The 23,233-nt window shown below is 41.6% G+C and overlaps 1 protein-coding gene across 1 annotated transcript in view; it reads right to left on the bottom strand.

Moving 5' to 3' along the window:
* MED28 (mediator complex subunit 28) overlaps window positions 1-1,707 on the bottom strand; it is a 52,472-nt gene extending 50,765 nt beyond the window's left edge. The window contains exon 1 of the mRNA XM_030192607.1: window positions 1,531-1,707. Within this exon, the coding sequence (XP_030048467.1) occupies window positions 1,531-1,659 (129 nt within the window). The 5' untranslated portion in view covers window positions 1,660-1,707. The remainder of the gene's footprint in view (window positions 1-1,530) is intronic.
* Window positions 1,708-23,233: the final 21,526 nt, after the last annotated feature.

Here is a 23,233-nt window from a genome sequence, read left to right as displayed (position 1 = left end):
ATTCTTGAAAAGCAGAATGTCTACTGCTGTACTGTAAGTCACTGTTTGATGTGTGTTCATTAACTACAATTAAATATTTCTTTAGCAAAGGTAGCAACCATTTTTTTCTGTCCTCTTTGTCTCCATAAATATGGTAACCCTAGTCAGAGGGATCATTAGAATGAATGTTAAAATCCCCAACAATGAGGGAAGAACATGAAGGTTCAAGAAAGAAGGAAAGCCAGGAATCAAAGTCAGTGAGAAAGGAAGAAAGGGACTGGGCAGACTTATACGGTCTGTGCCAGAGCTGGTGGTGGGAGGAGGGACTGGTAGTTGGGAGGCGGAGATAGTGCTGGGCAGACTTATACGGTCTGTGCCAGAGCTGGTGGTAGGAGACGGGGCTGGTGGTTGGGAGGCGGGGATAGTCATTGCCAGATGGGCGGTTTTCCCGCCCAATTAGGCGGGTTGCGGTTTTTCGGGCTGGTTTTGTTTTTTTTGTGTGGGTTTTGGGGCGGTTTTTCAGCCGGCGGGGGGTGGGGCTAATGGCAACAGAGGCGGGGGTTTGTGACGTTTTGGGCGGGGCAATGACAGTGGGGGCGGGGCTGATGACAGAAGGGGCGGGATTGATGACAGCGGGGGGGGGGGGGTGATGACGTCGGTGGTGGGGTGTGTGCGGTTTTTGGGCGGGTTTTGGGCTGTTATGTGTGGGAATTTTTTTTTTTTTATATGGCAACCCTGGGGATAGTGCTTGCCCTAAAGAGGACAGGTACAAATAAAAAGTAGCACATATGACTATCTTGTTGGGCAGACTGGATGGACCATGCAGGTCTTTTTCTGCCGTCATCTACTATGTTACTATGTTACTTATCAGGGAGTTGATAAATGACTGTTTCTTCGAGAGGCTGAGGAGTAAATAGACAAATGGAGTGGACTTTGAAGGAAGAAAAGCAGTGACTCTGTGGTGGAAGAGAAGGTTACCTGAGCCCTTAACGCCACCCACTGATCTAGTGGTCAGGGCTCATACGCTACATGTGTGGTGACCGGTCAGTACGCTCCAACTGCCAATTACCGCTGGAAACTATGTATATGGAAGGAAATAAATCATCCAAGCGTTACAGGCGCAAATCAAATCTGAAATTACTGCCAGATAGTGCCTGGCAGTAGTCTCATTTTGGCGCACACTGCACATGCGTAGAGTCTAATACACCTTTGTAAAAGGGCCTCTTTAATTGTAGGCATATCCAAAGCCCAATCTCTATCCCGTTCTTCTGAGAATATTTATTTTAAAAATATTACTATTTACAAAAATTCCAGCTCACACTCCATTAAAATACCGCTTCCCATCCGCGAGAGAATCCATACTGAGGGTAAAGAGCTTTCAGTGTATCAGATAAATCACCAGGCGGGCTCATCGCAGGTTCCCCGAACCCCGTAGAAGCTTAGTAGGGCCTGACGCGGCTTTCCCTTCTCTTCAGAAAAAAAGGGCAAGTGCCTTCGCTCACCAGTGAATAAACGGCTAATCAGAGAAAAAAATAAATCACCAGCTTATACCTCAAATGATGCTTCTAACTCATCCACTAGCGTTCCGTTGGGTGTTTTAAGCCCCGGAGGTGTGGTGAGAAGCCCAGGCGCTCCCGCGACCGAAGACTGATTCGAATACATCCCACTCAAAGAAGCCATGACGCGAGACGAACCACATATCACTAAGGCAATAAGTCTATAAGCATGCGCAATAAGAAAGGCTATCGGAAGCTTCTGCGCACTACAGAAATAATAACCAGCACATCACACAGGCAAGGGAAAGAAGAGAACGAATTTTTTTGAAGCCAGGAAATGTTTTACGGTTACAGAATGCGGGTTTTTTGGGATACGTTCTCGGCCCTATGCGTGTAGTGTTTTTGGTAGTATTCATTATTCAACCGATTAGCGTTGCAAACTTTAGTGTTCCGGTTGCCTTTTATACATTCCAAGCCTCATTGTGGTGCTTCAATAGCCTCTCACCCAGCTCGGGTCAAGCCTCACTGTGGCATTTCAGGGCTGAAGTGATGGCAAAAGTAACGCTGAAACCAATTAGGTTAGTCTGAGTATTCTCTTACCCGCGCTGCTGTCATCCTTGTATACTCAAAACAAAGCAAGCAAACCTATGAGCTGCTGGATCTACGTTGTCGTTCTTTACTGTTGGCAGCATTTTTATTTAATCACACTTATATTTACAAACATGCCAGCTTGTGAAGCATACGGATGCACACAGAGGAAGCATAAAAACGGGATAACTTTTTATAGGTAGAGTATCAATAGAAATCAAACAAAATAAAAAATGGAAAAGAAAATAAGATGATACTTTTTTATTGGACATAACTTAATACATTTCTTGATTAGCTTTCGAAGGTTGCCCTTCGTCAGATCGGAAATAGGCAAATGTGGTAGCTGATAGTATATATAAGAGAAACATCAAAGCATTACTTTGACATCTGACAGGGTGGGGGTGTGCATGGGGACATCAAAACATTTCATTGATATTCTAACAGGATGGGTGTTGGTAGGTGACAGGAGGATAATAAACAGAGAGAAAACACAGATCCTTATCAAGGATAATAAACAGAGAAATACAACTTTATGGTTTATAATGGGTTAGAAAACCCAGGTCCTTATTCAGTCCTGTCTGTTGGGTGTTAAAATATTCAATCATTCTTATTTCAAAGGTTTTACGATCCTGTATTGTTTTAAAATTAGCTTTCAGTATCCTTACTGTAAAATCACTGGTGCAGTGTTCTGGTCTTGTAAAGTGTTGGCCCACAGGGGTGGGGGCTTGACTGGCACCTGCTATTTTCATGTGGTGTCTGTGCAGGTTGAATCTTGTCTTGAGTATCTGGCCTGTTTCTTCAATATAACATCCTTCGTTACATTTTTTACACTGAATGATATATACCACATTGGAAGATGAGCATGTAAAGTAGTCCTTTATGTTGAATATTTTTCCCTTGTGAATGACTGTGGGGTCTTGTGAAATGTAGTAGTAGTAGTAGTAGAGTAGTAATTTGTTATAAATCTTAATCAGTGGTCAGTTGGAGGGGCTGGTTACAGGGACACCCTAGCTGTTTTCTTCACTGCCGTCGCTGCGACTGAAAATAAAAGGTTTAAACGCAGGGGAGGGGGGCTGTTGGAGAGCTGAGGGCGGGAAGGAGGGACCGAGAACTGCCTGCAGCGTTGCAGCCCTGCATTGGGGGGGGGGGGAGCAATGCCCCCCCCAAACTACACCCATGGGGGGCTTGGCTCAGGAGAGAGGTTTTTTGGTCAAGTTGAGGGAGGAAGTGAGGACATTTGGGGAGGGGCAGTTTTGTTTGCTGAAAGAAACTGAGTGGCTATTTTCGATCGCACGCAGATTCAGTTTTGGCAGAAAACAAAGATCTTGGTTTTGGTCAGGCTCTAATCAGCTGTAACAATATACTGTCTCCTCTGGGCATTGAGTAGGCAGAGTTTCAATCTGTTGCAGAGGTTTACACCATGATAACATCAAGGCAGGATTATTGTAATGCACTCTACCTTGATATGACTACAAAGGATTTACAGCAGCTCTGATTTGATTCAGAATACTGCAGCACAACCACAACATTTATGCAAAAACGTCATTATCAGTACTAGTTTTAAATCATAAAAGATGGTTCAACCTTCTAGAAACATCAGAAGCAACCATAAAAGTAATAAAAAAAATAAAAACTAGAAAGTTGAATCATAACATTAAGATCTATAATATGACTACAATGTTTGATTACGGGGTCCTTTTACAAAGCTGTGCTAAAAGGTGGTCTTCGCACGCCCTTACGCAGGTCTTTCCTGTGTGCTAAGGACATTTTTAGTGCAGTAGTAAAATGGCCAATTTTCTAATTTTTATATTAACAGCCATGTGCTAATGTTGCCATTCAAAAGCACAGAAGAAACACCTTACATGGATATAGCACAGGAAGCACACAACAGTGGAGGAAACCCCCTCAAAACAACTCCTCTTACCAACGGTGTCCAAAGGAACTTTATTTAATTCTTCACAAAGACCTTTATAAAGACCCAACACGACTCGTGTTTTGGCCAAAAACGACCTGCCTCAGGGGTCTAAATGGTTAGTTAAATATTGATTACCACCCAAGGAAACCACAACAAAACTGATATAGCACGCAGGCTCTCTGAAAGTATAAAACCACTCCACTAGTTCAACCAGCACTAAAGAAACTTGAACTGCAACCACTGCATGTGTAGCGTGCTCACATTTAGAACTCACCATGGGACAGCTGAGTGTGCCCTGCTATAAGCCCTCTTAAATTGTGGTAAGCACATGTTGGTGCTTACAGCAGCTTGATAAAAGGAGCCCTATATAAGACTGTACCATCCCCTAATGGATTTGGGGAGTATGGGGATGGTACTAACAATAAGAACAAATAACAAAACTGTCTATTGTTACAAAACCACATATGATTTTACAGGTACTAAATACAGGACCTTTTAAAGATCTAGCAGTAAAAATGAAGGGCATGTGAGTTATATAAATGTGTAAACATTTACCATTTTCTCAATATACAATCTTTCCCAAATGTAGTTATCACATTCTGGACAGTATAAAATGAAAAAAACCCATTAAAAATAAAAATTACAGTCAAGGTAACTAACAAATGATAAAGTTAAATAGGTGCACTCAGTCATAACACATCAAGCACAAAACCACAAAAATAGGAACTATAAAAATACACTAGATCCTGACTGAGCCCATGGAGGTGTAACTTATTCAAGTAAAAAAAAATGTAATTCTGCTCATACTGAATTAGCTTCTTTTCAAAACCACATCCTTTCTAGGAACTTAGAACAGGGATGTCCATCTTGCATTTATTTTCAAACAAGTACAGCCTGTTTGAAAATACATGAGATGGATGTCCATGTGCTGGAAACATCCAGTATGAACATCCATTTTGCAAACTGAAATGGCCAAATTATGAATGGAGCAAAACAAGGAACACAGAGGTCTGTATAGCAGCAGCTTTCTTAGAAAATCGCAAGACATCCATGTAGAGTACAGGGGCAGCCTAGTGGTTAGTGCATTGGACTGAAAACCAAGGGACACTGGTTGAAATCACACTTCAACATTTTTTGTAATTGTGAGCCCTCCAGGAACAGAAAATACCTACTGAATGTACACCACACTTCAATAGCCTTCAGGCTTGCAGGTGTTATATATATAAGGGTACAGTAAGTTCTGTTCCTGGAGAACTGACAATTACAGAAAAAAAAGCTGAAATGGGATTTTAACCTGGATCCCTTTTTTTTAACAGTTCACTTAGTAACCACTAAGCTACCTCTCAGATCCGTATGGTGCTCTGTTAAGAATGCCCATAAATACCAGAAGCTGTCATAGAGCCTGGTTTTCCTTTCCGGTTTCAGGGGAGAGGAATGGATAGCTTCCTAAAGGAAAAGTCCATAGATCATTATTCAAATGGACTTGGGGAAAATCCACTGCTTATTTCTAGGATAAGCAGCATAAAATGTATTGACCTTTTTTGGGATCTTGCCAGGTACTTGTAACCTGGATTGGCCACTGTTGGAAACAGGATGCTGAGATTGATGGACCTTCAGTCTGTCCCAATATGACAATACTTTTATATACTTATGGAGGAGGACAACAACCACCGGATGATTAAGCAGGTGACATGTCTTAATCCTGCCACTGGACAGCTGCTCAATCAGAGCACTATTCTGTAATCTGGAAGTACCTGACTAAGTCTAAATAATGACATTCTTCATTTTAGACATGGATGTTTCTTTTCCTTCAGTAATTGCTATTGGATGTCCAGATTTTGGGCCCTCCTTAGTCCACCCAGAAAATGCTCCCTTGCTATATGGACGTTCTGCAGTGTTGGACGTCTGTATCCTGCCTTTGCAAAATTGGGACTTGAACATTCCTGCAAGATGGATATCTGAATGCCAGTTTTCAGATGTCCAAAACACAAATAGAGCTTTGAAAATAAGCATCATAGCAAAGAATATAACCCCCGTTTACTAAGCTGCACTAGCGGCTGCCCTTCGCTAATGCCAACACAGCCCATTCACTTTGAATGGGCTGTATCGGCATTGCCATGTGTCTTAGTAAACAGGGGAGTAAGATACTTAAATGTATGATTCTTTCCTACACAGTGCGACACCATAGGGTTTTAAAAAAATATTTTCCAATGTATGCAACTTTTATGTTCCAAAATTCTTATTCTCAGTTTCTTCTTGGTTTTGCCCACATATGTGAGATTGTAAGGACAAATACTCAAATGCATCACTTTTTCAGTATTACAATTTGAAAAATCTTTCAGTATATATTCTTTCTTTGTGACTGAATGGACAAAGGAGTCCCTTTACTAAGCTTTGGTAATAAGTGGCCTTAGCATGCTCTTAAGCGGGGTTTTCCCACATGCTAAGGCCATTTTACTGCAGCCAAATTCTATTTTTTCTATTAACAGCCATTCGCTAATGTTGTCATTAGCAGGCGTCCATTAAAAAAAAAATGGGAGCACTTACTATGCGGTAAGGGTTCATGTGGTAATCCAGTACAAATGCAGTAATGAAGAGGTGCTAACTGATTAGCACAGATGTGCGGTTAGTGTGCCAATTAGGAAACTACTGTAGGATTCCTGAGCACGTAAGCTCTTTTAAGCTGTGGAAAGTGCACATTAGTGCTTTCCACAGCTTAGTAAAAGGACTCAAAAATTTTTTGTTTGTAAAGTTACCATACAGGCCTTGCAACTACTGCATTTAAAATGACCTACAGATCCACTACTTTTGTCATTGGCAAAGCAGATGATACAAGCCGATCTCTGAGGTTCCTTCCTCTTATGTGTGCCATAGTCTAAACTCTGCACAGTGTGCCAGTGGCACCTTAACATTTTAATGGTACTAGTTGAAAGATGAGTGAATTTTAATGGACAAACTATTCTACTTTCATTCCTTGTATTTGTGGTGTTCAACAAATCCTGATGACTAGAGTTTATAGATTTATTGTGAAAACTATTGAAATGTACAAAAAATAATATTAACTTTTGTCTGCTGGCTTCTGATAAATTGTAGTGGAGATCTCAGATTGTATCACTGTAATCAATATGTCTAAAACAGGGAATTGATTGTTCACCATACTTCTTTTGGAATCTCAAATTGTTGTCCTGAGGATTTTAGCCAATTCTAGAATTCACATAATTTGATAACATCTACCTTCCAAATGACATAGAACATCATCTATATAATGTTCCCACATTATAATATTATAAGCTAAAGGATATTGCTTTAGAATTGTATCTTCAAGTGCAATATAAAATAAAAAAAACATTAGCTATATTTGGGGCATGGCTGCACCCCATGGCCATTGCTTTAACTTGCATATAAAACATACCATTGAAGCAAAATCGTTAAAACCATTTGTAGTACCTGAAGATTGGAAGGTGGCCAACATAATGGTGAATTTTAAAAAGGGTTCTGGGGTGATCCGGGAAATTCAGTACAGGGCAAAATAGTGGAAACTGTTATAAAAAATAAAATTACGGGACACATAGACAAGCATGGTTTAATGGGACAGAGTCAGCATTAGCATGGGTTCAGCCTTGCCTCACCAATTTGCTTCATTTCTTTGAAGGCGTGAACATGTGGATAATGGTGAGCTGGTTGATGTAGTGTATCTAGATTTTCAGAAAGCTTTTGACAAAGTTCCCCATGAGAGACCTGAGAAAATTAACAAGTCATGGGACAGGAGGCAATATCCTTCTGTGGATTCGGAATTGGTTATTGGACAGAAAACAGAGGGTAGGTTAGATATTTGTAGATGACATAAAACTATGCAAAGTTGCCAAAACACATCAGAACCAATGCTCAGCACAATAGGATCCAGACAACTGCTCTCCAAGAAACTGGCTTCAAAAGAATCCACATCTCTTGGGTGATCAGGTGACATCAACTCAAACAAACTAAATTAGTACACAGCAAAATGTTGGAAAAAGGGATTTCATGGATATAAAAAGACACATTCATACTCACAGACAAGGACACACAGACCCCAGACCCTCATAGTGGCATTCCATACACACCTCCCCCCTTCCTTCAGCCCCCAACAGAAAGACAGACATTCATTCACTGTCAGACACACAAAGAATCAGAGAGACAGAGACTCAGTGGAGGAGTGGCCTAGTGGTTAGGGTGGTGGACTTTGGTCCTGGGGAACTGAGGAACTGAGTTTGATTCCCACTTCAGGCACAGGCAGCTCCTTGTGACTCTGGGCAAGTCACTTAACCCTCCATTGCCCCATGTAAGCCGCATTGAGCCTGCCATGAGTGGGAAAGTGCGGGGTACAAATGTAACAAAAAAAAAAAAAACCTCAGACACACAGAACCAGCTGCACTAACTTTCTGCCCTGCTGTAAGCCTAATTTTGTATAAAATACCTTTTCCCATGCCACATGTGTGTGTTGTATTATTGTGCTACAAAACCCACTGGCACTAAGATGTGGACTCAGGACCAGAACCTCAGACCTAGAAGGGAGCCAAAGCTGACATATGACCTATGGGGACCCTAGACCATAACGGACATCTTGGGGAGCTCGTCTCAGTTTTTTTTAGGGGATCTCCAGCTGTCTACTGATTTACCTTGCACTGCTGACAACTGATTTGCCCTAATTGCTGTCTACTGATTTACCCTGCACTGTTGACAATTGGTTTGCCCTTCATTGCTGTCTACTGATTTTATTTTGAATTGTATTAATGATTTGTATCATTAGATCTAACCTCTAACTACCAATAAACTACATTATAATGCATTGTTACACTGACATATTATTGATTCACGACCTATAAGTGCTTATATTGCATCATATTGCATTATAGTGAATAGCATTATTGTTTGTTAAAATCCTATTAGCTATTACTGATTCTATTGCATCAAATTGCATTTTACTAAATCGTATTAGTAATTGTAAGTTTCACCAGTCATATCTAATTGTCAGTAATTTCCATTATCCTTTATATTTTACAAAACAATGCTAAAATGAATATTACCAAATTGCTCTTAATAATTTATTCCCTATCCTTGATCTCCCACATTCTGACCATTACTCCCACAGACAACAATATACCCACAGTACTAAATCCTTGCAGATTACCTAAATATAATAATCATCACCAGAAGAATAACAACCAACTAAAAGGAAAATCTACTACATATGGCTATAACCAATTTAAAGGAAAGAAAGGACAAAATAAGACCAAATTCCAAGAGGAGATACAACTAATAAAAATCAACACACCTTTGACCTTAATTGAATCCTACCAACCAATCCAATTGGGATACATAAATGCCAGGTCAGTAGTCAACAAAACAGCAACTTTAACAGACTGGATCGTATCAGACAATCTTGATCTTCTCTTTATCAGCGAGAGCTGGATTCATGATCCTAAAGACCCTATAATTCTAGATTTGTGCCCCCCGGTTACAAAATTACCCACTGGATGAGGAATGGAAAAAAGAGGAGGAGGTATAGCGATAATCCATAGATCCTACTTTACTGTTACTACCATAGCCGAATCCATACTTCCGCAACTCGAAATTGCCTCAGTCAGAATTAATCATATAAATTTGCTTAACCACCTTAATGTAGTCCTGTTTTATAGGCCTCCAGGAAATTGGCTTGATTGCCAAACACACATCATGGACTTTATTTCGAACATATGTATCTCTATCTCCAACCTTATTATATTATGGGATATTAATCTTCACCTTGAAGACCCTAACTCTATCAATGTACATGAATGTTTAGATCTCTTCCTATTATGGGATCTTCATTGGCCAAATACGGAACCAACCCATATTAAAGGGCACACACTTGATATCATCATGTATAAATTCTCATCATACCTTAATCTTCTATTAACATCTACAAAATGGACAGCTGTACCATGGTCTGATCATTACAAATTAAATTTTCTCCTCCAATGGCAAAAAAAATGACTTACACCATATTAAAGAACGTCTATCCTATACCACGAAATGTCAAATTAACCCGGTCATATTTTGGCAACAATTTTATAATGATGATTGGTCAGCTCAAACGGATTCAGATCACTTTCTTCAAGAATGGGACAACAGGTGCAGAACCATTTTAGACAATATAGCACCATTACGAACCAGAACCTCTCAAAGAAAGAACTCAATACCGTGGTTTAATGAAGATCTGAAAAAATTAAAAACCCAAGTTAGAAGGTTAGAACGAGCATGGAGTAAAAAGAAAGACGAATCCATATTCAACGCTTGGAAACATCTACAAAGAAAATACAAATACACCATCAGACAAACCAAAAGAGCATACTACAAAACTAAAATTGGGCCAAACTATAATGATACACATAAACTCTTCCAACTTGTGAGCAAACTATTAGATATCACACCAATTACCTCTAACAGCACAAACACCCCCTCAGCAAATAATCTTGTGAATTACTTCAAAGAGAAAATTGTTAAGTTACGACTTACGTTACATATCAATTCCACAGAATACTTAAAATTTCTTGACTGTCTAGATCCAATCCCCGGTGAACATCCAGTAGACAGAACCTGGACTAACTTCGACACACTCTTGGTTGATTCCATCTCCTAAGGCCTCAAAAAATTTGCCAAATCCCAATGCAAATTAGATAGCTGCCCTAATAATCTTATAAAATTAGCTCCTCAACAATTCGTATTTGACCTCACGCTTCATTTGAATTATATGCTACAAAATGGACTATTCCCAAAGGATAAAGGAAACATTTTACTCACCCCTATACCCAAGGACTAAAAAAAAAAGCACAAATGATGTAACCAACTATCGCCCAATAGCGTCTATCCCTCTGATAACCAAATTAATGGAAGGTATGGTGACCAAACAACTTACCGAATATTTAGGTAAATTCTCAATTCTTCACGATTCCCAATCAGGATTTCAGGATAACCACAGCACCGAAACAGTATTAACTACTCTACTACTACTAATACTTGACATTTCTAAAGTGCTACTAGGGTTACGCAGCGCTGTACAATTTAACATGGAAGGACAGTCCCTGCTCAAGGAGCTTACAATCTAAAAGACAGGTGTACAATCTAAAAACAAGTACTCTGCTTAATAAATTCAAACGAGCGTGGATAGGACGTTGAAATCTTCCGCTCAATGTGCTGTGCCAGCTAAGAAGGCGAACAGAATGTTGAGTATTATTAGAAAAGGGATGGAAAACAAGCATGAGGATGTTATAATGCTGTTATATCGCTCCATGGTGAGACTGCACCTTGAGTATTGTGTTCATTTCTGGTCGCCTCATCTCAAAAAAGATATAAAGGAATTGGAGAAGGTGCAGAGAAGGGCAACAAAAATGATAAAAGGGATGGGACGGCTACCTTATGAGGAGAGGTTAAGAAGGCTAGGACTCTTTAGCCTGGAGAAAAGGTGGCTGAGGGGTGATATGATAGAGGTCTACAAAATCAGGGCCGGTCTTAGGCCGAGGCGGCTGCATAGGGCCCCGCGCTTAGGGGGGCCCCGCGCGGCGCGCCTCAGTCAGCCTTGACCTAGCTCCAACCGGGGATCGCCACCGCCGCTCGTCCAAACTGCCCGCCCTCTTCTCTCCCCCACGATCGATCACCGATCCCTTTCCTTTTTCGCTTTTAAATTTACCTCCAGTCCGGCAGCGTCAGTGAAAGCGCTCCCAGCCAGTAAAAGCGCTTCTCTTCGCTGTGTCCCGCCTTCTTCTGACGTCATTATGTCAGAAGAAGGCGGGACACAGCGAAGAGAAGCGCTTTTACTGGCTGGGAGCGCTTTCACTGACGCTGCCGGACTGGAGGTAAATTTAAAAGCGAAAAAGGAAAGGGATCGGTGATCGATCGAGGGGGAGAGAAGAGGGCGGGCAGGGGAAAGAGAGACATGGATGGGATGGCAGGGCTCAGGGAGAGAGGGGAATTGCTGGATACATGGGTGAATGGAGGGGGGCAGGGGAGAGAGGAACAGATGGGAGGGCAGGGCCCAGGGAGAGGAGAAATTGCTGGAAATGGAGGGGAGGGGAGAGAGGAGAATTGCTGGATGTGGATGGAGGAGGGAAGGGCAGAGAGGGCCAAGGATGGACTTGGATGGGATGGCAGGGCCCAGGGAGAGAGGGGAATTGCTGGATACATGGGTGAATGGAGGGGGGCAGGGGAGAGAGGAACAGATGGGAGGGCAGGGCCCAGGGAGAAGAGAAATTGCTGGAAATGGAGGGGAGGGGAGAGAGGAGAATTGCTGGATGTGGATGGAGGAGGGAAGGGCAGAGAGGGCCAAGGATGGACTTGGATGGGATGGCAGGGCCCAGAGAGAGGAGAAATTGCTGGAAATGGAGGGGAGGGGAGAGAGGAGAATTGCTGGATGTGGATGGAGGAGGGAAGGGTACAGAGGGCCAAGGATGGACTTGGATGGGATGGCAGGGCCCAGGGAGAAGAGAAATTGCTGGAAATGAAGGGGAGGGGAGAGAGGAGAATTGCTGGATGTGGATGGAGGAGGGAAGGGTACAGAGGGCCAAGGATGGACTTGGATGGGATGGCAGGGCCCAGGGAGAGGAGAAATTGCTGGAAATGGAGTGGAGGGGAGAGAGGAGAAATGCTGGATGTGTATGGAGGGCAAATTGTTGAATTTAAGGGCTGGATCGGAACACTTTGAAGGCAGATGCTGAAACTGGAGAAAGGATAGGGACAGGGGGCTACAGATGGTAGACAGAACACAAGGACACAGGAGGATGGTGGACACGGTGAGAGAAAAAATATCAAACGGAAAGAAGACACTGCATAAAACAGAAGACACTGGGACCAAAGCGAATAGAAAAACTAAATGATCAGACAACAAAGGTAGAAAAAAAGTATTTTATTCAGAATTTATTAATTGGAATATGTCAGCTTTTAGAAATGTGCATCTGTGATATTTTGCATGTAAGTTTCAATTTTTCTAGTATTGCTGCAGGCTGAGTCTGACTTCTTGAGGTAACTTTCCATTCAGTATTTTGCCTTCATATTTGTTGTCATGTGTTTTTCATGTGTGATCAAGGTACAGTATCCTGCTAGCGTGTAGTATTTGCAGCCCTTTTTTTTTCACAAGGTAGTGTATTGGTGTTATAGAGCCTGGTGTAATTACAGTTCTGCCTTTCCATGCATAAGGTTGTAGCTCGTCCTGTCCTTGGAATTAGTGCTGTTATGGTTTGGTAAGGTTCTGACTGTGTTTTTGCACACGTTTGTGTATAGTGTTTTGCAGTGGAGAGATTGTGTGTCCGCACCTCTGACCCCCCGGCGTTATGAGAATTTGAACTACTAATTGTGGACTTGAACTGAATAATTTCTTGGGAGGGGGGGTTTCATGATAGCATTGTGCTTATTATTTCAATCAGTTTTTCTGTACAAGTTTAGCTTCATTTGTCTTTATTTGAAATTTCATAAATAGAAAATTTTCTAAAAATTGAATAATCTTATCAATGGGTGGGGCGGGGGTGGAGCTAGGATAGGGGTGGGGCTAGGATGGGGCCCCACCAAATTGGTCTGCATAGGGCCCCGCACTTGCTAAGACCGGCCCTGTACAAAATAATGAGTGGGGTAGAGTGGACAGATGTGAAGCGTTTGTTTACGCTTTCTAACAATAATAGAACTAGGGGACACAAGATGAAATTAGAATGTAGTAGGTTTAAAACAAATTGGAGAAAATTTTTCTTTACTCAGCGCGTGGTTAGGCTCTGGAACTCATTGCCGGAGAAGGTAGTGACGGCAGCTGGCCTTGCTGAGTTTAAAGGGGGTTTGGACAGATTCCTGAAAGAAAAGTCCATTGATCGTTATTAAATTTTGGGGTTTTTTGCCAGGTTCTTGGGGCCTGGATTGGCCGCTGTCGGAGAGGGAGTGCTGGGCTTGATGGACCTTTGGTCTTTTCCCAGCATGGCAGTGCTTATGTACTTATGTAATTACAACTGGCAACAACATACTCCTTCTACAATTTGACATATCCAGTGCATTCGACATGGTAAACCATAATATACTGTTAAACATTCTGGAATACTTCAGAGTTGGAGGCAACGTTCTCAATTGGTTTAAAGGCTTTCTAACTACAAGATCATACCAAGTGAAATCTAACTCGAATACGTCAGCTTTATGGATACCGGAATGCGGAGTTCCCCATGGATCTCCACTCTCCCCAACCCTCTTCAACCTAATGATGACACCCCTGGCCAAGATGCTATCCAGTCAAGGCTTTAATCCATATATATATGCAGATGATGTCACGATCTACATCCCATTCAAATATAATCTAAAGGAAATTATAGACGACATCAATCGCAGCTTTCAAATTATGCATTCATGGGCGGATGCTTTTCAATTAAAACTCAACGCTGAAAAAACACAATCCAGCTTATTTTCTAAAGAGAAAGATGCCCATATTTCAACCCAAATTGGGAGATGGGCGCCTTTCTCTCATGGGCGCCCAAATCAGTATAATCGAAAGCTGATTTTGGGCGCCTCCAACTGCAGTCTGTCACGGCAACGGACAAAGTTGACGGGGGGGTGTTGGAGGCATGGTGAAAGCGGGACTGGGGCATGTTTATTGGCCGAGGAGAGATGGGCGCGCTCGGCCGATAATGGAAAAAAGAATGGCACCAGAAGCGAGAATTTGGGTCACTTTTTTTGGACCCTTTTTTTCATGAACAAGTCCCCAAAAAGTGCCCCAACTGTCCAGATGACCACCGGATGGAATCGGGGATGTCACTAACCCCCTCCCACCAAAAAAAAAAAAAGAACTTTAAAACTTTTTTTTTCAGCCTGTATGCCAGCCTCAAATGTCATATCCTGCTCCATCACAGCAGTATGCAGGTCCCTGGAGCAGTTGTTAGTGGGTGCAGTGGACTTCAGGCAGGTGGACCAGGCCCATCCCCCCTACCTGTTACACTTGTGCTGCTAAATGGGAGCACTCCAAACCACCCCCAAAACCCACTGTACCCACATCTAGGTGCCCCCCTTCAGCCATAAGTGCTATAGTAATGGTGTAGAGTTGTGGGCAGTGGGTTGGGGGGGGGGGGATTTGGGGGGCTCAGCACCCAAGGTAAGGGAGCTATGGACTTGGGAGGTATTAAACATTTTTTTTTGTTACAAGTGCCCCCCAGGGTGCCCGGTTGGTGTCCTGGCATGTGAGGGGGACCAGTGCACTACAAATCCTGGCCCCTCCCACAACCAAATGCCTTGGATTTGTTAGTTTTTGAGCTGGGCGCCTTCGGTTTCCATTATCACTAAAAGCCGATACCACCCAGCTCAAATCCGCCCAAATGCGATGCATTTGCCCGGCACAAACCATATTATCGAAACAAAAGATGGACGCCTATCTTTTTCGAAAATAGGGTCTGGCCCGCCCCTTCGCGGACCCGTCCTTGGAAATAAACGCCCATGGAGATGGGTGTTTGCATTCCATTATGCCCCTCCACATCTTATACTTACATCACAATATAACACAAGTAAATTCTCCTCCATTACCACACCAAATTTTTCCCTTCCTATCTCAGACACCCTGAAGATTCTTGGAGTTACCATTGATCGAAATCTCACACTTGAAAGCCATGTGAAGAATACAACTAAGAAGATGTTTCAGTCAATGTGGAAACTCAAGAGATTAAAACCTTTCTTCACAATAGGTATCTTTCGCAACCTGGTACAATCGACGGTCCACTTCCCTAACTGCAAAGGTCTAAAATACAAACTAATGCACGCATCAAAGTTTACCTACTTGAGCACACAGTTATGGAACGCATTACCGCGCAACTTAAAAAAGATCTATGAACTAACGAACTTCCACAAACTACTGAAGACCTATCTCTTCAACAAGGCATACCACAAAGATCTACCAATGTGAATATACGCAACTCCGCCACATGTATTCAGAACTGTCTTACAATATCTGCTCGTTATACTACTATCATGTTTTATCTTTATCATGTTGCCCAAAATCCTTCTGTAACACTAAATGTCTATTTTCTAATATATTTCCACCATTCATGATGTATTGTAAGCCACATTGAGCCTGCAAAGAGGTGGGAAAATATGGGATACAAATGCAATAAATAAATAAATAAGTCATCTAGACTATTGCAATGCGCTTTATGCTGGTTGTAAAGAGCATATCATCAAGAAACTTCAGACAGCTCAGAACACCGCAGCTAAACTAATATTTGGAAAGACAAAATACGAAAGTGCTAAGCCCCCAAGAGAGAGGCTGCATTGGCTTCCAGTTAAAGAACGTACTGTAATCAAAGTGTGCACTCTGGTTCATAAGGTTATAAGGCCTACATGTCAGACCTTATTGATCTCCCACCCAGAAACGCTAAAAGATCAGCACACACATTCCTGGGACTTCACTTCCCTAGCTGTAAAGGTCTAAAATACAAGCTAGTACATGCGTCTAGCTTTTCCTGCATTGGCATGCAGATGTGGAATTCATTGCCACTTGATTTGAAGGCTATTCATGACCTAATCAACTTTTGAAAATCATTAAAGACTTACCTTTTCAACAAGACTTACCATAATAATCAATAATAGGATTTTTAACACACCGCTAGTCACTTGATATTCTGACTGTTTTCTTGTTTACTGAATTGATTATATCCACTATGTCTACACTTGTTCTGTATGTAATTAATTGTATATCTACTCTTGAATGACGCTTGACATGATGTAATATTGTAAGCCACATTGAGCCTGCAAATAGGTGGGAAAATGTGGGATACAAATGCAACAAATAAATAAATAAATGCTATTTGGTAAATACCCACCTAATGAACATGATGCGTCTTTATAACATATATTTAAACACTGTGGCTGGAGACACTGGGTCACAAATTTTTAACATTTCATAGGTATCCAGCTAATTTATTTGTGGGTTTTATTTTGGGGTAGAAAGTAAGCTTGCATTTTGCTTTTAGAGAATGCACTTTTATTTCTCCTGTGCTGTACTGCACTGCTTATAGAGAATGTGATTTCTTTCCTTTTCTAATTTTTGGTCCTTTTCTCTGTAATTAGTGAGGGTTTGTCTGTGTTCTGTGAGTGACTGAATTAAGATATTTAAAAATGTTTGTTTCCAAAGTTTCCATAAGTGTGAATGTGGTTTGTGTTGATGCAGAACAGACTGTTTACTTAGAAAGCCGTCATAAAGTTCATGCTAAAGCATTATATAGGAGTATACAAAGCAGTACTCACACCTATATGCCTAGTGCCCCCCCATTAACTCTGAGCCCCCATAAAATGTCAAGTCTAGCTAAGCCCCTTCGTTCTACATGTGGATTACAGACAGGGTGAGACAGGAAAATTTAAAGATCTTGTGAACCTTTTATAGGCTGGATGACAAGTAACCTGGTGAAAAGACTCTGTAGCGAGACAGAGTGACATTAGGCAGTGAAAAGTTCCAGTGAGGGTTTGGACAAGGTGAGATTTTCATAGTCAAAAGGCTCTGTAATAATTCTTGATTTTCTTTCTTACCTAGTGACAGTGATTTCATAGTAATGATAATTCTGGCTTGATTCTCTGATATGTACTTATAGGCATGTTAGGGGGGATTAAATCACAATCATTGTATCCAGTGTTTGAGATGCTAAGAAGAGACTGATAGATCTTCCAACTTTGTTTTGACAGTGGTACTAAATGAAACAGTACTTCATTTAATACATCACACATCTTCTGCTTGCCCCGATAACTCAACTTAATATACTGTTCCTCTAAACATATTATTTTTAATTTTCCTGGTCAGTATATATCTTGGTGAAAGTGTTGGCTAGAACTGATATCAGACTAACTCTAAATCTTCTAAGAACCTGCTCGCTGAATATATTTTGATTCTAAAACTACCACTCTGTTAAAAGTGGTACCCTTTCTTTTCAAACTGGAGGCCTCTCTTTTCTGCCTCTCTCTTCTTCATAAAAGAGAGCATTTCTAAAACCAAGGTTCACATATAGTTCAAGAGATAAATAAATAGAGACTTAGGCCCCTGTACCAATTACAGTGTTCTCAGAAACCTCAAACATAGATGCATTTGATTTTAAAGAACTGAAAGTAGAGAGGTGTGGTAGCCGTGTTAGTCCACTTTTAAAGGTAATCAATAGAAATAAAACAAAATAAAACATGGAAAAGAAAATAAGATGATACCTTTTTTATTGGACATAATACATTTCTTGATTAGCTTTCGAAGGTTGTCCTTCTTCGTCGGATCGGAAATAAGCAAATGTTGGTAGATGACAGTATATATAAGTGAAACATCAAAGCATTTCAGTGACAGTCTAACAGGATGGGGGTGCATAGGTGAGAGACCGGGAGATATGCATGGGAACCAGTGGCATAGCCACAGGTGGGCCTGCGTGGGGGACCCATCCATTTATGGCTCAGGCCCACCCATCAGTAGCACATGTTTAGCAGTAGATGGTGGGGATCCCAAGCTCCGCCAGCTGAAGACTTTCACCTGATGATAACGAAAACGCTACTCTTCATGATACTGGCACCTGCACATGCTCAGTTTTCAGCGTAAGACTGCTGCAGACTGCCAAGGTAGAAAGAAGTGTTTTCTCACCAGCTGAGATATTTTTTTCGGGGGGGGGGGGGGGGGGGGGGAGAACACTTGGTGCCCACCCACTTCTTGCCCAGGCCCACCCAAAATCTGTTGTCTGGCTACGCCCCTGATGGGAACATCAAAGCATTTCAGTGACAGTATAACAGGATGGGGGTGGATAGGTGAGATATGCATGGAGACAGGAGGGTGACAAACAGAGCAGTACAACTTTATGGTTTATAATGAGCTAGAAAACCCAGATCTTTGTTAAGTCCTATCTGGTGGGTGTCAAAATATTTAATCATTCTGACTTCAAAGGTCTTACGTTCCTGTATTGTTTTAAAGTTGCCTTTCATGATTTCCGACAGCCACCCAACTTAAAACACAAGCTAATCAGAAGTAAGCTCCCAACACAGACTCAAAAAGAAGAGAATGGCACACATCCTTGCAATATATCCAGCTGCAAGCTATGCCAAAACATTTCACAGGACCCCACAGTCATTCACAAAGGAAAAATATTCAACATAAAGAAATCCTTTACATGCTCATCTTCCAATGTGGTATACACCATTCAGTGTAAAAAATGTGACGAAGGATGCTATATATATATATTTTTTTTGTTACATTTGTACCCCGCGCTTTCCCACTCATAGCAGGTTCAATGCGGCTTACATATTGTATACAGGTACTTATTTGTACCTGGGGCAATGGGGGGTTAAGTGACTTGCCCAGAGTCACAAGGAGCTGCCTGTGCCTGCAGTGGGAATCAAACCCAGTTCCCCAGGACCAAAGTCCACCACTCTAACCACCAGGCCACTCCTCCAGATGCTAGCCAGATTTAAAGACAAGATTTAATTTACATAGACATCACGTGAAAAATGCCAGTGCCAGCCAGAATGCCACGCCTGTGGGGCAGCACTTTACAAAACCAGAACACTGTACCAGTGATTTCATAGTAATGATAATTCTGCATTATGCACCTTCCAGAAACTGTACTTGAAGGGATCCAAGATATTGGCCTTCCCCAGAAAATCTTCCAACTAGGACAACATAACATAAGAATATTTATATACTGTTTTAGCCAGTAGTTCAGAACGGTTTACAAAATTAGAGGAAAGAACATTACTCTTGAATTACATTTAAAAAACTGGGCTAAGTAAATCAATTAAAACGAAACATAAAACATGAAATTTTCAAGATTTTTTTTAAGCCAAAAAACTTAATTAACTTCTGAAAACATAAATAGTTTTGTTCAAGTCTAATATCTGAAAGGAGAGATTCAATATGGGTACAACAGCAAAACTGAACTGTTTCTTACAAGAAGACTGTAGTCTCAAAGATTTAGGTGCCGGGATCTATAATTGATTTACTTGAATTGTTCGATTAGAACTTGTTTTCAGATGTAATAAACTAGTTAGGTACAAAGGATTATGGTCATATAAGACTTTAAATACATAGTAAATGACAGCAGATAAAGACCTGAATGCTCCATCCAGTCTGCCCTACAGTCACACTCATTATCAAGTCATGATCATACCAACAATGAATGCAATATAAAATACTTAATCACTGTCTCTCTATGGCATTTCTGGGACATAGACCATAGAAGTCTGCCCAGCCCTGTCCTTAAGTTCCAACTACTGAAATTGCCGTTGAAGCCTACTCTAGCCGAACCAAATCCATCTTGTCATTTGCAGGACAGAGACCGTAAAACTCTCCCCAGCCCTGTCCTCACTTTCCAAATTACTGGGACTTCCATCAATGCCCCCTCCAGCCAATCCTAAACCGGTTTGCCATATACAGGACCCAGACTGTAGAAGCTTGCCCAGCACCAGCCTCAGCCTCAGTTCTTCACAGTCAGAATAATCAACTAAGCACCATGGGACATGCAAACACATATACAACCATTTAAGTTTTGTTCTTTTATTCCATTCATTTTAAAATTAGAGTTCCTTTGTGTTCATTCCAATCCATTTTGAATTCCATCACAGTTTTTGTCTCCACCACCTCCCTCAGGAGGGTATTCCAAGCATCAACCACCATGAAAAAGAATTTCCCGACGTCACTCCTAAGTCTACCACCCCACAACCTCAAGTCATGTCCTCTAGTTTTACCATTTTCCCTTCTCTGGAAAATATCTGTCTCTATATTAATGTCTTTCAAGCATTTAAATGTCTGTATTGTATCTCCCCTGTCCCTCTTCTCCTCTAGGGTATACATGTTCAAGTCTTCCATTCTCAGATGTCTTTTGTGTAAGCCCCATACCATTTTTGTCGCTTTCCTCTGGACTGCTTCAAGTCTTTTTATATCCTTAGCAAGATACAGCCTCCAAAACTGAACGGAACACTCCAAATGGGGCCTCACCAATGATTTGTACAGGGGCATTAATACCTTCTTTCTTCTGCTGGTTACATCTCTCTATATACAGCCTAGCATTCTTCAAGCTACAGCCACTGCCTTGTCACACAATTTTGTTGCCTTCAGATCCTCAGACATTATCACCCTAAGGTCCTTGTCTGTCCATATCAGACTCTCACCTCCTAGCACATACGGCTCCCTTAGATTTCTCCTCCCTAAGTGCATCACTATGCACATCTTTGCATTGAATTTTAATTGCCAAGCATTAGAACATTCTTCTTTTTTTATGTTTTCCATTTCCTCCTCCCTCCGGGGTGTCTACTGTGTTACAAATCTTGGTATCATGTGCAAAAAAGGCAAATCTTACCTTCTAACCCTTTGGCAATGTCGCTCACAAACATATTGAACAGAAATGGCTCCAGCACTGATCCTTTAGGCACTCTATTTCACCTTTCCTTCCTCTGAGTGAATTCCATTAACCACCATCCTCTGGCGTCTATCTGCCAGCCAGAAAATGTTAAATTTAATTCTTGCAGCCACTGATAACCAGTGTAAGGATCTCAGAAGGGGTGTGACACTATCAAATCTGGATAAAATACTAAAGCACTTTTGCAGCCATGTTTTGTAAGAGTTGTATTCTAGATAAACAATTCTTTGAAAGGCTAGATACAATGAATTGCAGTAAGCTCTAGAGGCTGACAAACTTCTTTTTCCACTTTCAGATGAAATCAAAACTGCCACCAAAACTGTCTGAAAGCTTACAGCCGAAACTGAAACTGCAGCTGAAACTTATCACTTGGTTTGGGCCGATGCCGAAACCAAAAGCTCAAGTTTGGTTGTCTGAATGTGAACCAGTGAGAGCTGTTAGGGATTGTCAGAGCTTGCACTTGCTAAACCCACAGTATTTATGCCAAAATATAATTTAAATAATGAAAGTCCATATTTTACCTCCTGTGAGACCCCACGCAAGGATTGGGGAGTGGGCCAGTTAAATAACACAGCCAGACGAGATGGAACCAAATCAAGTATTTATTAAAAGGAAACCTCGAGCCTGTTCCTTTCACATGGCCCAAGACAGAGTTGAAAATGTCTGGAATTCAGTATGCTCAGTCTTAGAGGGCTTCTGGCGATAGACCAAACACAGTCTGCGACTGCTGGGGTTGCCACGCCCCAAACACAGCCAAATAAGTTCTCCGCCGAGGTCCAGGTCTAGGGAATCCCAGTTCTTTCCATCTTTGTCCACAAACTTTCTCAGCAGCATGTTTCAGAGTTTTATTGAAATGCTCCAACTGGTCATCTGTCTGTGGATTGATTTATTTATGACATTTATATCCCACATTATCCAAAAGGAGTTCAATGTGCCTTACAATAAACAGGATGATACACCGATGTCCGTAGGGTTTTCACTTTCAGCAAGGCACACACTTCATAATTCTGGACATAAAGGTAGTGCCTTGATCTGTCAATATTTCTGCCGGAATCCCCATCCAGGAGAAGACTTCCCACAGCGCACTAGCCACTGTGGTGATTTTCATGTTACATAATGCAATGGCCTCTGGATAGTGAGTGGCATAATTTAAAATTACCAGAATGTACTTATGGCTGCAGGTCCCACAAAGTCCAAATGGAGTATCAACAAGAGACATGTGAGAGAGGAAGGTGAGACCCTCACAGGACTACTGAACTGGCAGGTTGGGCAGGTCTGGCAGAAGAGCTGTACTTACTTAAATACCCCTGGCCAGATGAACTGGCTAAAATCCATTCCTGGGTCTTCTCCTCCCCTAGGTGACCACTGTGAGCTAGTTGCATGACTTGCCTTCGGTAGAGCTGGGGTACCAATAACTGCCCTACCTCTTCCCCCTCCAGGGTTCTCTTGACCACCTTATACAGCAAGTAATTCTTTATCACAAAATAAGGAGAGGTGAAGCTTAGAGGGGTCCTGGGTCCCCACAAGATTCCCATCCACTGTTAACAACTCTAGCTCGGGCCACCCTAAGGGACTCATCTTTTGCAGCGCTATTTTGAAATTCCCCATAGAATCTGACCTCTCCAAATTCTTCTGGCAATATAGAAGAAAGAACTCTCCAGGAGAGTTTGTCCTGTGTTAAGGACCAAACCATTCTAAAAGGTTCTTTTGGTCTATTTAGAGCATTTTGTTCCAGTAATATTGCTCTCTAGCTTGGTTAACCATTAGTTTATATCCCAATTTATTTTTCAATACCTTTTTCAAAGTCTCTCAGTTGAAACAGATCATGCAAAAGTATAAGAACCAAGATTATAAAAAAATGG

Source organism: Microcaecilia unicolor, chromosome 2, assembly GCF_901765095.1.
Source record: "Microcaecilia unicolor chromosome 2, aMicUni1.1, whole genome shotgun sequence".
Taxonomy (NCBI): domain Eukaryota; kingdom Metazoa; phylum Chordata; class Amphibia; order Gymnophiona; family Siphonopidae; genus Microcaecilia; species Microcaecilia unicolor.
The sequence above is the reverse complement of the archived record's forward strand: the minus strand, read 5'-3'. Positions and strand labels throughout refer to the sequence as shown.